This window comes from Trachinotus anak, unplaced genomic scaffold, assembly GCF_046630095.1.
Source record: "Trachinotus anak isolate AG129_WGS33_773 ecotype Australia unplaced genomic scaffold, CSIRO_AGI_Tana_v1 ptg000025l, whole genome shotgun sequence".
Lineage (NCBI taxonomy): Eukaryota > Metazoa > Chordata > Actinopteri > Carangiformes > Carangidae > Trachinotus > Trachinotus anak.
In genome coordinates, this window is record NW_027273876.1 from 12,288,856 (window position 1) to 12,305,352 (window position 16,497).

Consider the following 16,497-nt stretch of genomic DNA (forward strand, 5'->3'; position numbering starts at 1 on the left):
CCCCTCTCCCCCCCCTCCATCCACCTCTCTCTCCTTCCCTCTCTTTCTCCCTCTATCTCTCTCCCTCTATTAAATTTCCAGTCACACAGTGGTGCAGAGGATATTCCTCCTTTCCCTCTTTCTCCCTCTTCCCTCATTCCCTCTCACTCATGCTGAAATCTTAGCCCACATCCAGGCTCTCGCTCGACCCTGGCTGCCTTTCAGTGCTTTTCTGTCACACTCGTCTCCTCTCTCTGTACATCTTTTTGCCTTCCAACCCCCGCGCCATTTAAAATGACTCCACGCCACCCATGCCAAACACACCCTGTGCCTCTGCTCTTCTTCCTTCCCCCCTCTCTCCACTCCATGTCCTCACTGTCATTGCACATTGAATTTGATATTCCCCTTATGCATGTATGGAACGCTTGTGTGTGCATGTGTGTGTGTGCGCGCATGTGTGTGTGTGTGTGTGTGTGTGTGCAGGCACCCTTGAGCGTATGTGTGTGTGTGTGTGTGGGAGGGAGGGGAGGGGAGGGCGGGAGAGGGACATGCATTTGTGCACAGTAAATGAACAAACACTCATCGCTGTATTGCTTGTGTCATCAGTACAGGAAGGCTCTTGGAGTAGAAATACAGCGGAGAGAGCTAATCCCAGCATCCAGAGGACGAGTGCATGGCATTTCCAATACAACCCAAACCCCATAAACTCTTAATGCTGTGTTAGGAGCCACAGGGGAGGAGAAGGGGAGGGCGATGAGGATTTGGCAGCAACATGCTAGTGCCAAGACATATGTGGCATGCTGATAGCAGTAGAGAGGTGCAGCTCACACTCTGAAGAAGCTTAGGAGGGGGTGCTGATACACATCCATCACTTCCATGGTTTTGGGATACTAGCCACAGGCTTCACCATTCTGGAATTGGGAAATTGCATACACATCTTTCAAAGCAAAGATTAAGAATGTGAATCATTTTTGTGGCAGTTGCACTGATGTTAGATTTTGGTGAAGAGCATCAGTGATCTGTTCAATGGCACCAAGTGTCCAATTGGTACTGTGAACAAAGTGATATTTTTTGGTGGTTATTTTTAGGAATGTAACTGAAAAAAGTTGGATTGGTGCTCATTGCCATCTGTGCAAGAGAATAAGAGAGACAGAAGAGAGAGTTTCGAGTTATTCGCAGTGACAACCCTGTGTGTGTATGTGCGTGCACGTGTTAGAGAGACAGAGAGGGAGAGAAAATAGAGAGAAAAATCCTAGTGTCACAGTATCTTAGCAACTGCCTCCATCTCCTTGGAGACAAGAACTGACATCATTTCCTGTCTGTGAGAACTCACTTTTGGTTTGTACACAGTGTGTTTGTGTGTACGACTGCGAGGGCATGTACGTGTGTGTCTGTTTATTTGTGTGTTGGCTTGTGTCCATGTTCATATGCAGATGTGGGCCTGCAGTATGTGCACCGATGCAGATAGGATGTATTCTAGTGATTCAGTCAGGGTGCGTTCAAGAATGTCACTCAATTTGAAGTCAACAAAAAGAGAAACAAAAGCCATTCTCAGTGATAAAATTGATCATGGCACTGATTTCTACTTACAAAGGCTTAATTGTATTTTCTTGAACTACTATTTAAATTAGGATTTTAAATGGAGCTGTGAAATTGTAACATCAGAACCAAAACTAATAGGATTCTCAAATCCAAGTGCTTTTTCCCCCCTCTGAACAATGAAAAAAAGGCTATTTTCTTAAAGTTAAGTCAATGACCATAGTTTCTACCATGTTTTAGAACAAGCTTTGCTTTTTTTTACCGATGTGAAATGTTTTTGTATGTTTTTATCTTTTATCCATTTGCACTTTCACAACCAAGACTCTGTGTCTGCAACATCCAGTTTGACACCATCAAGAGTCGCCTGTTCACGCAGGCCTACCAGGCAGCCTGAGTGTCAATGTAGAGTAAACGCCGTCTTCAACTGCCATCTTGTGAGCAAAGTAGTGAAGTGCTGTCAGAAACAAATTCTCTCTCACCTTCACTGTTTACTGTTTATGTTACATTAAATACAACGCGTTTTTAGCTTAAATAACAATAATAATAACAATAAATATTTCTTTATATCACACTGCACAAATGTGCAAAAATTCAGTAAAGACGCTCGGTCTTTTATTTCAATTGTGATAAGTGGAGGAGTGAAATCACATCACCAGTACCTTTTCACTACTAAAGCTTTAAGAGAAAGGTTTGGTGTTGCCAATGGGAATAAGATATAAAATCATAAATTCAGAATAATATTCTTTAAGTGACTGTGAATTCTCACGAGAGACAATTAGCTTCTTTTCCTCAGCACTCCAGAGTAGTCACTAAAAACATTAACCTCCAAATTGCACTCAACATATCATGATATGATTCTCTCCAATTCCGAATGACAAATTCTTGGACAGATTCAGACTAGCGTTTTTTTTTTTTGTTTGTTTGTTTTTCTATTTTTGTTGTTTTTCTTTGTTTTGTTTTTCAGTTTACAGTCTTTGTGCAGAGCTGATCTTACAGGCTGCTGGCGATTGTTTCCAATTTAGCATACAGGTATGACAGTGTAATCAATCTTCTCATTTAACTCTCAGCAAAAAGGTGTACTTTCCAAAAACTATTTCTTAAAGATGTCAGAGACTTGATGATGTTCAAAAAAAAAAGATTTACAAACAACAGCCAAGTTACAGGAAAGATGGTCACAATCTCCCCTTCCTAAGTTACAGCCTTGAATAATAGATGAGATGTTTTTGCAGAACAGTGTGATGTCACAGTGAAGTTGATGTTGATGTTGTTGTGGCAAAAATGCGTTTTGGAGGTCACAGTGACCTTGAACTTTGACCTCTGACCACCAAAATTTAATCAGTTCATCATTGAGTCCAAGTAAATGTTTGCATCAAATTTGAAGAAATTCCCTCAAGGCGTTACTGGGATACATTTTGTTCTCAAGAGCTAAAAGCGTGTTTTGTCAGGTCACTGTAACTTTGACCTGTGACCTTTGACCACCAAAATCTATTCAGTTCATCTTTGTGTCCATTCATTTGGACACAAGGATGAATTTCCTCCCAAAGAACGTCTTCCTTCAAGGTGTTACTGAGATATGAGCTCATGAGAACGGGAGAGTTCTGGCCCTCATTGTTGCCAGCGCAGTGGCGTAAAAACTACTTACACAGGGAAACAGAGCGGGCTGCAAATGCATTTGAAGGTAATGATTTTGTTTTGCAGATGCACTGAGGAACTAACAAAAACAACAAATGACTGATGACTCGAAACTTAACCTTACACCCCAAAGAAAAAAAAGTGTCATTATCAAAAAACAGCTTTAAGACCTGCTCCACAGGAAGAATGGCTCTGCTGGGATTACTTTAAACTCCTCACACTCAGAGGTTACAGAAAGGATATTCCAGTGACCGTGGCTTATGAAAGCCAAGAGGTACAATAATGTCACCTCAGTCACAATACAAGGACGATCTTGTATTGTGATTGTAAGATGCTGAAGACGCAAAATGGCACAGAATAAAGCGGCCAAGAAAGGTTGTGACGAACAGGCCAAACCTCGGAAAACATATGGGTCAGTGCATGAAAGAACACTGAGCTTTTACTTCTACAAGATGATTGTTATTCCCGGCTCATATGAATCAACACAGTCAGCAACACAAAGAGTCAGGCCATCATACAGATCAGCATACGATTTACAAGATATCACAGGGGAATCAGTGTCCAGCATTGTGCCAAGCTGATGCTTCAGCAGAATTTGCACACTTCAGCAAAGCATTCTTATTCAGGCTCACAACTTCATCATTAAAGTTCCCTCAATCAAACCAAAGAGCTGGGGGAAAGTTAAAGCAGCAAAGTCACCGCTGTAAAAAACAAAGGCAGACGTCTACAACACACACATTGCCCTGCACATCCTGTTTTGCAGCCAAGACTGCCATCCCCTGCAAAAATGCTGGCATATAACATTTATAGTGTACATTAGGGACATATATGTGTCGATGTATTGTCTCTACATATAGCTCTAAGGAGGTTGGATACACGATAATATGCACTATGTCAGAATCAGGTGCAAGTGAAGACACACATTTTAGTGTGGGTCTGTCAGTTCACCACTTTGGTCCAGACTTAAATATCTCAATAACTATGAGATGAATTGACACAAAATATCGTACAGAAATTCCCAAAGGATGAATCTGTCTGACCTTGGTGACCCCTTGACTTATCATCTAGCACCACCACACGGTTCACATTTGTGTTTTGATTGAAATGCCATTTTCATGTTCCACTCACTCGTCCAAAATCCATTTAGCACCAGGTATCAGGTTAAAATTTAAATTTTGGTTTATTAGCAGTTACCTGTAAAAATAATGACATTTCCATCAGCCTCTGCTGTGCTTTGTGTTTAGTGCTAATGAGTCCATGTTAGCATGCTAACATGCTACACCAAGGTGGTAAATATTATACCTGCTAAACATCAGCATGTTATCATAGTCATTGTGGACATGTCAGCATGCTGGTGTTCGCATTTAGCTCAAAGTATCATTGTCTAGCCTCACAGAGCTGCTAAACCTCTAAAATCCTGTTATATCCATTGATGGCAGCTTTTACCTTTCACTGGCATTGTGAGCCTCACCAAGCTCCAAGTATATAATGAGGAAGAGTCAGATGAATGATAACAAGATCGGTGTAACTGCAGGGCCTCAGACTCTGCAGCACCACCTCTGTTCTCTTAGTTTGCCATTGTGCCAAACTGGAGGGTTAACACATAGTGTCTTACTGACAACTTCAGCAAGAAACTCTAGCCAAAGAAATGAGCCCACATCACCAGAGTAAGTGTATATGCATGAGGTTCCTTTATTTTGGACAACAAGCCTACATCCTACATTTGAATAAGCTTATATATATATATATACAAATTTAAGGCACAGTGCATCATCATAGTCTTTAACAACAGAGCACATATGATTGATCAACCATCGTAAACATGAAAAAAAAAAAAGAGCAATCATATACATGCATCAAAACCATGGCTCAAACAGTTAAAGGTGGTGGTGGTCAGCCGAGCCTTATGTGAAAGTCAGTTGCATTCTCTTTATTCTCTTCAGTCCAACAGCATCTTGACTTTTCAGATCTTTTGTTCTGTTTTTAAATGTTGATATCCCCACTCAGTTATTTCCTTTCATCGTGTCTACAAATCCTCCAACTTTAAGACCCAGCTGCAAAAAAGAAAAGAAACGTGTCAAATTGTATGATAAAGCTATTGTACACACAAGGATAGTAAGTAAACACTGGGGGATGAGGATGTTGGGTACTTCATTTCCAAGCAAAATGATCAGGCAAATATGAATTCAATAAATTTATCATATTTTGTTGTCATTGTGCTGCCATTGTTCTCTTTAAGTGCATATGCATAACTTGTGTGACTACCTCTTCACGCACCGCCCTGTATGCCTTTTTATTGCGAGCACAACGTAAAAGTCCCTTGTTTTCATAAAACAGACAGTCCACCAGAAGTTTGACTGGAGGGTTCAGGTCTCTGTTGTTCGGCAACGTGTAGTCTGGGTCAAAAGTGTGATGCATCGCCACCACAATCAGTTCGCATCTTTTTGAACCTTTGGGACAGAGAGACCACACAGATCATAGTTTGCAGCTAAAATACAAAACATAATGCAACATTTTCTCTTGTATTTAGGATTCAAACATAATGCAACATTTTCTCTTGTATTTAGGATTCAAACATAATGCAACATTTTCTCTTGTATTTGGTGTTTCGGCATGTTTACCTGGGATTTTGGACAAAGCTTCCTCTAAGGCGGCGTTGATGTCAGCCTCAAAACGACTGACAATGGGGCAGAAGACAATAGTCACATCACTCTTCTCAGGTGACTTCGAATTCTTTGCACCTTTACTTTTGAGTTTTTTGAGAAATCTCTCATGAGACCCCAAAGTATTTCCGGCTACATATGAGTATATTTTTACCATTTTTGTCTGAAAAAGAAAACAAAAGTCAAATTTAAGTTTTTTTCTCACTGTAATTTTCTGTTTGGGGTCCTGCAGTTCCTGAGCCCTCTTTTAAAAAAAATCAAACTATACACTTTATGAGAATATCTTATAAAAACAGTTATGTTTCAATACAACTTTTGTAAGTCACTATACAAGATGCTGTACTGCGCTTTTCTGTAAATAACTTTTCAGCAAAGGGAAGGGACTTTGTATTGGTTCACGCAGAATACATACAATGGACAACCTGAAGTACTTCCTTGTTTGGGGTAATAATAGTGCTTAATGGTCAATTATCTATTTTGTTACCTTTGTCTAATTTATAACTCCAGCTTGAGGAGGGTCACTACGTCAATATTTGCCATATTTGAAGGACAAAATGATTTCGTTTGCGATGATTATCATTATTTTTCACTTAGCCTTTAGCTGTGGCCTCTGTGAGACTCCAAACAGAGGTTAGGAGTCTCACAGCCAGTATGAACCCACAAGGGTTCACTTTTATTGGTCAGGTCATCTTCACATCTTCCTACAGCTTTTAAAAGGATTTAATTTAGAGTCAACTTACTCTTTGAGTCGATTTACAGTCGAGTTGTTCCGTCTGACATCTACCTCTGAAATATGCACAAATCCAATGTTCAAGACTTGAAAGCTTTCACTTTCACTTGAGTATATTGGGGAGGGGTGAAGGGGGGAACTGACGGTGGCTGCATTGCCGTAATGTGACCAGCAGAGGTCAGTATTGTGGTATTATTGGGCACCCACAGGATTGAGTCACTGTTACTAGGCCCACACAGCAGCCCCCATAAATTTCACAGTTGAAGTGGAAACCACTTTCAAACTAATGTACTATTCAGATATTAAAGAATTATGATAAAACAGATTTTCGAGGTGTCACTAGCCTCTGTGGCCTACACACAAAAAGGGAATCCGAAGTCACAAACTATATATTTTGAAGATACAGTGAATAAGGTGTCCAACTGAAGTCTGCTCAGGATTTTACTGTACGTCGGAGGTTTTTCAAATGAATGACAATCATCCTTGATCCAGATTGTTACAGGATCTACAAAGTCACTCTTCTCTTCACCAACAATGCAGCTGATACTCCAGGTACGGGTCCACAGTTTCGTGCTGTCAGCGGGCCTACTGAGGCTGCATTTATATCCTAGCACTGTGTCAACTGACACACTGACTGAGAGAACACTGCGATTGCATGTTTGTCACCAGATGAAACTGTTCAGTGTGCGCACTGCTTGATAAAAGGGCTGTGAAGTGAATCTGTGGCAGCGCTTCCTCCTCCATTTGTAATGTAAAATTGGCTGGGTCATCTGTATCTGCGCCCAGTGTCAGATCAGAGTTGAGACAGGCTGACCCCCCCCCCCCCCTCACTTACCTCTGACAAATGAGCAGTGGAGCTGATGGAGTGGTCAGTGGGCAAACTATGGCCTTTATTCAGTAATCTCCAAAAGACAACAGTATAAAGAAAAACATATTGTGTACTGCTAGACGCATTATTCATTTGGTTTCATTTCTCTCCCCTAAAAGTTAGATCATGATCTCTTCTCGTATCCGCTGCCTTCCTTTAAGTCCTCTCACATCATCTTCTTTTTTGCATAAAAAGTAAGTGTAAAAAAAAATGGTATGGAGTTCAATTGTTCTTCTCTCATAGTTTATGTCTCTTACCTCTGTAATAAACCAAACCAAGACATGTGCTCTGTAAATTAAACTAAGGGCAGACTGATTTTAGGTATCAGTATCCTTGATAGTGGCACTGCAAAAACAAGCCGCACACTCAGCACAGGCGATTATAACATTTAATCACTGAGCCTTATCGCCGAGCTTTGCAGGCTTCTCGCCCCAAGGTTTGATTTACCCGCCCTCTTCCTGAGGAAAAATCTCATTCACTAGACGAATTGCTGAGCGGGCCTCTCCGACCAGCCCCTATAAATCATTCTTTAATCAGAGGCCTCTGAGATTGGGCGCAGACACCCGCGGGAGCAACACTGTGACACCTCAACTCCTCCCCATGCGTATATATCTGCAGTCCTGGGAGTTTTTATCCTCTTCTGTTTCCACCTCAGGCTTGTCTGCATTTGTATCAGTCATCAGGAAACTAAGAGGGATGACCCACCCCGCACACTCTGCTCACGCCAACACTCCCTCTGCTAAGAGGAGAGAGATGCCAGGCACAAGATTACTGGTTTGAGGCTGTGAGAGAATACACCCTCTCAGGGCAGGCGAGCAAAGTGGGCAACGGGGCCTCTGAACTCCTGGGGCTCTAAAAGCTCCATCCTTACAGTGTGGGAGCTGCTCATGCTGTCGTTCCCAAAATGGGAAATGGTAAAATACTAAATCACTAATAAAGGCAGATGGCTGACAAACTCTGTTCAGAGTTTTTCTCCTTATCTCCAAACTCAAGACAGTCAATAAAATATGTTACATAACAGTGAATATGTGCTACTGGAACAAAACCCTCACACACACACACACACACACACACTGACACCGAACTACATATAAAGGTGTTGCTGCAGTTAAAAGTTCTATGTCATTGCAATAATTCACATATAGACAAAAGAGATGACACCGAGCAAAGATGTTGATACTGGGTATTATTCTGATCATTATTTTCTCTATTTAATGAATCATCATCACACATTCTGAGAGCTCCAGCTGACATGTTTTGTCCGTCCATTTGCCAACATTCACATTTAAGAAGCTGGAATGGGGATTTTTTTTTTTTTCCTTTTGCCTATTTACTTAAAATATATTTAAACAATTATTCAATAATGAAAACAGTTGCCCATTATTTTTCTGTCTGACAGCAGAGGATCAACATTGGGCAGCGTGAGTAATATCAAAGTTTAGTCTAATTTGGACACAGCAGATGAGAAACCAAGCTGTCCTGGAGCTTTCAGTCGTATTACATCTTATATCTTCATCAGCAGGAGTTTCCCCAGTTGTTGTGGCATTATGGATTTTTGTTCACATTGAATTTAAGCAGTGATTCAAGTAAAATGCCACTGGCGGTTAGCTGACAGAGCGTTAACCCCACACAAACCATAAAATAAAACATGTACTCCAACAGAAAAGAGGAAACTCATTCTGAGATAACCCAGCTTGCTCTAAATGGGGGGCTGCAGTGTTGCTGGTTAAGGTCATGGAAGCTTTAAATCATGGGTGTGTTTCATCCTGAGGTTCTTATCTGTCTTGTGCTGTTGAATGTTAAATGTGTCAGAACCAACCTTCACACATGTAGACATATTCAAATTCTATACTGAATCTCATCTGGTTGGACAAAAAAAAAAATCACATACAGAGAGGCATCATTCCACTTGCAAAAAGCAAGAGCTTGTGTGTTCACTATGCGGCAGCGATGTGGTGCGCCAAAAAAATAAGAGAACCTGCATGCTGAGAAGTGAGTGAGGTGGGAGGTGGACACTTTTTTTTTTTTTTTTTTTTTGAAATGCAAAGATGCTCTGACGTCACCGTGTTGAAGTATTTTTCTGTCTCTCAGCCGGTTTGGTGCCGACAGTCCGCTCAAGTTGCCAGAGAGCGCTCTCCCCTCTGCTTCTCACCATGGAGGCGTCCAGGAGCTTCACAGGGGGACGCGCAGCGAGGGATGCCTTTTCAATCCATGAACTGAGGAGATGGGACGCAGATGGATTGTGTTAATGTACCAACTGACTGAAGTTTTTTTTTTTTTTTTTTGTTGTTTTTTGTTTTTTTGTTGTTTTTTTTTACTGCTTTGGAGTCAGTGAGCAGTTCACAGCCACTTATAAGCGACTATAAGAACCAGAGAGGACGGATCGCAGAAATCCGTTAGAAAACCATGCACTGTTCATATCCATGGAGAGATGGCATGCGTGCTCCTCTTCAGTCGACTTCTCCCCTTCTCGCACAGGCTCACAAGAACATCCATTTGCTTGCTATCCCTTCTCCTTTCGTATTTCTGCTACTGTGCTCTGTTCCCTGCCGATACCATCATGCCAAAGTCAGGTGATCGGACGCCGAGCTGCCAACGCGTCCTGGCCGATGGAGCCAAGAGGCGCCTTCAGAAATCCCTCTCCTGCGTCCCTGCGACCCACCAAAGACCCTCTTCCACCCTGCACGTCGTCAGGAACGACACGCCCAGCCCCCCGATGGGTAGTTTAAAGTTTGGGAATAAAAAGTTACCAAACGCCATCATAGTTGGTGTGAAGAAGGGAGGGACGAGAGCTGTCCTGGAGTTCATCAGAATCCACCCCGATGTGCGAGCGGCTGGCACCGAGACGCACTTCTTCGACAGGAACTATGACAGAGGCCTGGAGTGGTACAGGTAAGAGCGTATCTCACCTGCACAGGTGCCAGTCCATCTGTTCCTGATCGAACCTGTGAACAAGCACATTCCCGTGTCACTGCGATTGACACTTGGATTCATTCTAGTGGCTGTTTGTCAAACCTGTTCGTGGGCAATTAGTTGGCCAGACTGGTTAAAGTGTAGCCTTTTCACTCAGCTGGGGGCCCCGAAAGACCCATGGGAGTCTCTGGACATATGGTCAGCTGTGTCTGCATGATTCTAATATGTTAACATCTGCTTGCAGCTGAATGGTGAGGATATATCAGATGTGCAGTTACAGTACACTACATGACTATTTTGCTTTGTAATATAAAATATATTTGACCAATATAAATGTCTAATTTCAGTCACAATTTCTACATTTGGAATACAAAGGGGATTCAGGTAAGTTGTGGCTGATCAAATGTACTTCCTGTATTTCACTTTATTTTTTTCTGTGTAAATCCATCTATTCTTGGGGGGGGGGGGGGTAATATTTTAAAATCTATAAAGTAATGTGTCTCCTGTCAGTCAGAGTGAGCTCCTCTGAGAATTAAAATCACTCTTCAAATCAGCTTCTTGCTGTTAAAAATGTGGCCTTGCACTGTCCTTGCCCCCCTCCCTCTACTGGGTGCCTCTCTGTGTACAGTACACTGTGTTTTGAGGTGGGTAAACTTGCTCAATGTGTTAGCCACAGTCCCTTGACTCATTTCATGTTCTTATTGCAAGAAACTTTGGAGGCCTGATTTCTGTTTACACCAGCAGAACAGTGGCTGTTTTTTTGTTTGGTTTTTTTCTAGATGTTCTGTGGAGCAATTCATCAGATTTCTCATAAAATCCAACCTCTGGAGGCAAACAGTGTAAACTGCAGTGTGTAGGCCTGCTGTAGCTGCCAGGCCTCTGAGCTATTGTCTTGTTTTTGTTTGTAATAGTTACATTAATATCTCTACGTGAATATTATGGTGGATGATTTATTGATTTTAAAATGCTAAATGCAGCAACTCTAACAAAGTGCTTCCCCATCGAACTGCTTTGTCTGAAAGATCATCAAGTATCTATCTATACATCCCCAACATAAAGCAGACACATCATTATTTAAACTCCATAATTACAGATTTAAAGCAGTCATGTGTAGTGGTTTAGTCATGAAGTATGATCCACATATGCACACAAACAGACAACCAACACATTCACACAGAGATCGACTTCCAAATACATTTCGTGTTGATAATGATTGGCTGTCATGTACCCCACAGGAGGTATATATCAGCAGTATTATAAAATAATTATGGACTGAAAGTATCTCCACTAATTGGCACTCTTCAGGACAGTTGGAGGCTGAAGCCCTTTTATCTCGGAGATGTCTTAGAGGTGTGAACCCTCCCCTATTACTGTAATTTGACTGGCAGCTGTCAAAGCTGTCGAGGAAAGGTCAAATGCCGACCCACTGATGTTTGAGGATTGCTTTCTCTGAAACTCTTTTGTAAACACTCATCAATGACAACCAAATTAATGTTTTTTAAAAGTCATAGTCTCATTCCCGACATGCAATCAAGTGTGCTGAGGTTTTGTTTCATTGCAACGCCAAAACAAAAGAATGAAGGAAACATAGACGAGATAAAGACCCCTGAGGTTGACTCGCCGATCGTAGATGCATCAGATGGTGACTGGACTGGCGAGAACAAATGAGAAGAAATGCAATAAAATGGCACAACAACTCTGTGCAGCACTGAAGGCTGCAGTGCATAGGCAGGTCGGCGAGGGACCGGACTCCTGTGGAAAGCAAATAAACATTTCATATTATTTCAGAAGCTGTTTTGGGCACAACAAAACCATTCAACAACATATGCAGCAAAAATTAATCTGAACCCCCCCCCCCCCCCTTAGATGGGCTGTGTCCATTTTATGCACCAGTGTCCATTTTCCAGCTGTTTCAATCAACTCTCTGCTGTAGTACAATGTAATTTAATCCTTTGTGTGTGGGATTGTAACCGTCCTAAAACGATGCCCCCTCATGGGTTGATTGGTTGAATTGGTTGAATGCGACAGATATATTGCACCAGTTTTCATCGTGTTTGTCGTGTTTTTCTCTATTAAGAAAAAAAGTTAAACCGTCAGAACCTTTTGAAAGATGCTTTCAAATTTCAAAACAATTAATTCACAGATACAGCTGCAATGATTAGTCGATTAATCGATTGTTTAAATAGTTGCCAAGATTAATACGAATCATTTCTGTAATTTTTTGTACTTTCAATTGTCAAGTCATTCTTAGTTCATTATAGTGCAAGTTTCTTAAATGTTAAAAAAAAAAAGCTATTTTTCACAGTAGGAGCGAGGAAATTGTGATCGTCAATTTTCTTTGCAATTTTCTGGTCTTATATTGACAAATGATGAATTGATCAATTGAGAAAATAATTGACTAATTAACCGTGAATCATGGAGTTAATCTTTAGCTACAGCCCATTTTACAGGCTCTTGTTAAAGTCTGTCCTTGGTCTTTTATGGTTTCCAATCAAACTTCAAACTTTTACTGTGTGAAGGCGTACCTGTTCACATCATTTCTTTCAAAGACCACAATGGCCTAGTTAGAAGACCCAGAAGTCACTCTGCTATATGTGTTCTGTTTGCATTCATGGTGATTTATTGCTCTTGAACCATGCAGGGCTGATGCACGAGAGAGCTGTCTGCAAGACTGGTCTCCAGTGACAACACACTACCATGTCTTTGCCTCTGTGCTCCTATTATCATTTACATGGAGAAACTGGGTTCACAGTCAAAATGGAGCTTCTCACTTTGTGAGGTTTTATATCTTTTCCAATCACTTGTGTAATCCTGGCCTAAATAGACATCTAATACACACTTTTTCCCTTTTGACAGAGTGAATGCAAGGACATTATGTCCTCTCTATCTGTCTATCTTTTATCCTTTGTGGTATTTAAGCAATTTAAAACAGCAAGAAAATGTGAAAAAAAACACCTAAAGTGATGTCAGTATGAATGAGAAATCTTTATCTTACTGGAACTTTTACCTTGTGTTTTCATCTTTCATTCAGAGGCTTAATGCCAAGGACTCTTGAAAGCCAAATCACAATGGAGAAGACACCAAGCTACTTTGTGACAAAAGAAACACCACACCGGATCTCTGCCATGTCCCGCAATACCAAACTCATTGTGGTGGTGAGAGACCCCGTCACTCGTGCAATATCAGATTACACTCAGACTTTATCCAAAACTCCCGACCTGCCGAGCTTCCAGGAGCTGGCCTTCAGAAACCAGTGCCTGGGCATTGTGGACACGTCCTGGAACGCCATTCGGATCGGCCTGTACGCTCTGCACCTGGAAAACTGGCTCCGGTACTTCCCTCTGGCGCAGATCCACTTTGTGAGCGGAGAGCGTCTTATCACTGACCCAGCGGGGGAGCTGGCTCGGGTGCAAGACTTCCTTGGGTTAAAGCGCATTGTCACAGACAAACACTTCTATTTCAACCGCACCAAGGGCTTCCCTTGCCTTAAGAAGCCAGAGAGCAGCGGCTCGCCTCGCTGCCTGGGCAAGTCCAAGGGCAGAACTCACGTGCAGATAGACAGAGATGCTATTGAGCAACTGCGAGACTTCTATAGACCGTTCAATGTCAAGTTTTATGAAATGGTGGGTCACGATTTTAAGTGGGAGTAAAGATTTGAGACGTATTTCTGAAAGACTTCTTCTGCATTGCACAAATGTTCTCTCAAAAATGGTTTGCCTACAGTAATATGTCGGGGAGGAGGTGGATAGCGAACTCTCAGCAGTCTTCAGACAATTTGTGTGAAACAGTAAAAATAGTATTATTCTTTGACACGAATGAAGAGAGCAAAATCTATATTACGACATTGCTTTTGCACTTGTAATGATCAGTTACCAGCCAGCATCAGCATTCTGTTTGTTGCTAGATACAGCCATCATTCCAGCTTCAGGATCACATGATTTCAGTTCCAGTTACTGTATATATTATAGCTGACTAGATTCCCTATTTGCTGACTGGTTTATAAAAAAAAAAAGAGGAAATTCCAGGGAATGGGATTAGTTCCTCTTAAAACCTGCTTCACTAATCAAGGCAGGGTTTGAAAGCAAGACCTTGGAAAATGTCAGTGAAGTCTTCAGGGAGCGCAGAATTAAGCTGCAGCACTGTGGTGGTAAATCCGAAATGTAAAGCCATAGCACAAGTGTGAACCACCTAATGTTACTAACTGTTGGTCTCATCAGTTTCTACACAGAGTGAGTTTTTTTTTTTTTTCATTCTTTCCAGCAGATGGGTTCGTCCATGCTGTAACATGCAGCACTTCACTTTGTAGTCTGTGCTTTATTTGTAAAATCCATGTTTATATTTTTGTTACAAAAAGTATTTAATCACTGCCTTACCCACAATGCTTGTCCGTGTACATCATTAAATGAAACAGATGCACAATTACATTTATGAAATTATTGATTCTGTCTCATCTGAAGCCTTGACCTTGATAACTTGCATTTAACTAAACTGTACGCTTAATCACTTTTTAAATCCCCTCCCACTCCCGCCTTTTGCTTGATTTATATAAAACCACACAGAGGATCAAACAATGGTCCTTTAAACTAAAAGTTGAGGTCATGATTGAAATTTGAACCTCACAGAAAAGGGTTGAATCTGTACTATATCTCCTTTTTCACATCTAGTTAGTAAAATTGTGGTTATCAGCAGATTAGACAGTTTTTATATTTGTCATCCACGTCGCCAGTGAAAACATCCTTTTAGGTTTATCACATTCTCTAAGGTTTTCTGTGTGGCTTGGTTGTAGTGGGTGTAGCTGTAAGGAATTTCAATCACTTTTCAAAGACAAAGCAGGGAACACCTAGTCGTGGCAGGTTATCAAATAGATTCTGGGACTGCATGTCACATGATTGCAGTGAAAACTTTGGGTTTGGCTCCATGGCATGAATATTAAAGCCCGACTGTCTGAACTTCAGCCAGACTCATACACTACTGCAAAAACAAAGGAGAAACACTTTGCGAGACATGAACAGGGATATTACAGTATATTCTATGAATTGCATTCAGTACATATTGTGTGATTATGTTCTCAAATTCCATATCACACAAAATATGGAAAATTATATGAAGAGTAAATAAGGCTTATGATTACAATTTAAATGTATGCTTTAAATTTAGATGTAATCATGGGGCAGCAATAACTATATATCAGTAAATATTGAGGCCAGTACAAGGGAAGAAGAATATTGGTTGGGAAATAAGAGTCAATGACTTTGTGTTTAATAGGAACTTAGAAATGAATTTAGTATTAAGTTAGTAGGTAACTATTCCATAACTATGTCTTAAAGTAATATTATTACTGCATAACAAAGCAAAACAAAACAGCGTTGATATTGAAATTAAATTATACTACAATTTATTTCAAAATTATGATATATTTACAAAATCAATACTTTGAGAAATTACTATGTAATTTCTTTTAAATAAGGAGTACTTATAAATATAGCGCCTTCATTGCTATAATAAAATTGGTGTGTATTTATCTATTTATTTATCTATTTATTTTAACGATGATGAGCAGGGGAACAGTATTGTAGTTTTGGCTCTGACAATCAAAACTGATGTTTCGAGATGCACAATTTGCAAACAAACAAGGTTTATTGGATGACACAAAGTTAAAGATAATATTGTGGCTTCCTATTCATTAAAATTCATTCAAAAACACTGAAAATTATATTATAGTGTTAGTCCAGGGTATATGGGCTGCAAAGGTACTGTCTGTACCCTGTACTTATTCAATATATACTGACTAATTGAAAGTACTTAGTGCAGTTTAATTCAAACAAAAATTAACTATAACTTTATCCCCTGTTCTTCTTCTTCCCTTCTCCTGCACCAGTAGATATTTAATTGAAAATTAAATATACACAACACATTTACACTGAAACTCGTGGTGCTGCAATATTAAGTGTCACCCACATTCTTTGCAGCTCCAGAATAAAATTGTTGCTCATCACAAACAACAGCAAGCAAGAATTAAATCAATATCAACAGATGTAGATCCTACACAGGAGCAAGAAGACATATGGAGAGAGCATATAGACATCAAGGGTTCAATGCAGGGTTCACAAACAGAACAGCAGAGACCTGCTCAGCATTTTAATGTGTATCTCTCAAAATCACAAGTAATAGAC

The 16,497-nt window shown here is 40.6% G+C and overlaps 1 protein-coding gene across 1 annotated transcript; it reads left to right on the forward strand.

Moving 5' to 3' along the window:
• Nucleotides 1-9,301: 9,301 nt before the first annotated feature.
• On the forward strand, nt 9,302-14,746 carry LOC139609100 (heparan sulfate glucosamine 3-O-sulfotransferase 2-like). The gene is made up of 2 exons (XM_071463351.1): nt 9,302-10,303; nt 13,356-14,746. The coding sequence occupies exons 1-2, from the start codon at nt 9,843-9,845 to the stop codon at nt 13,972-13,974; spliced, it is 1,080 nt and encodes a 359-aa protein (XP_071319452.1). The 5' UTR covers nt 9,302-9,842; the 3' UTR covers nt 13,975-14,746.
• Nucleotides 14,747-16,497: the final 1,751 nt, after the last annotated feature.

What these genes read in the sequence shown, in the direction of transcription:
- LOC139609100 (XM_071463351.1), top strand. Translation starts at nt 9,843, where the DNA reads ATGGCATGCGTGCTCCTCTTCAGTCGACTTCTCCCCTTCTCGCACAGG. An exon ending in AGAGGCCTGGAGTGGTACAG is followed by an intron (nt 10,304 to 13,355) that starts GTAAGAGCGTAT and finishes TCTTTCATTCAG; the next exon opens with AGGCTTAATGCCAAGGACTC.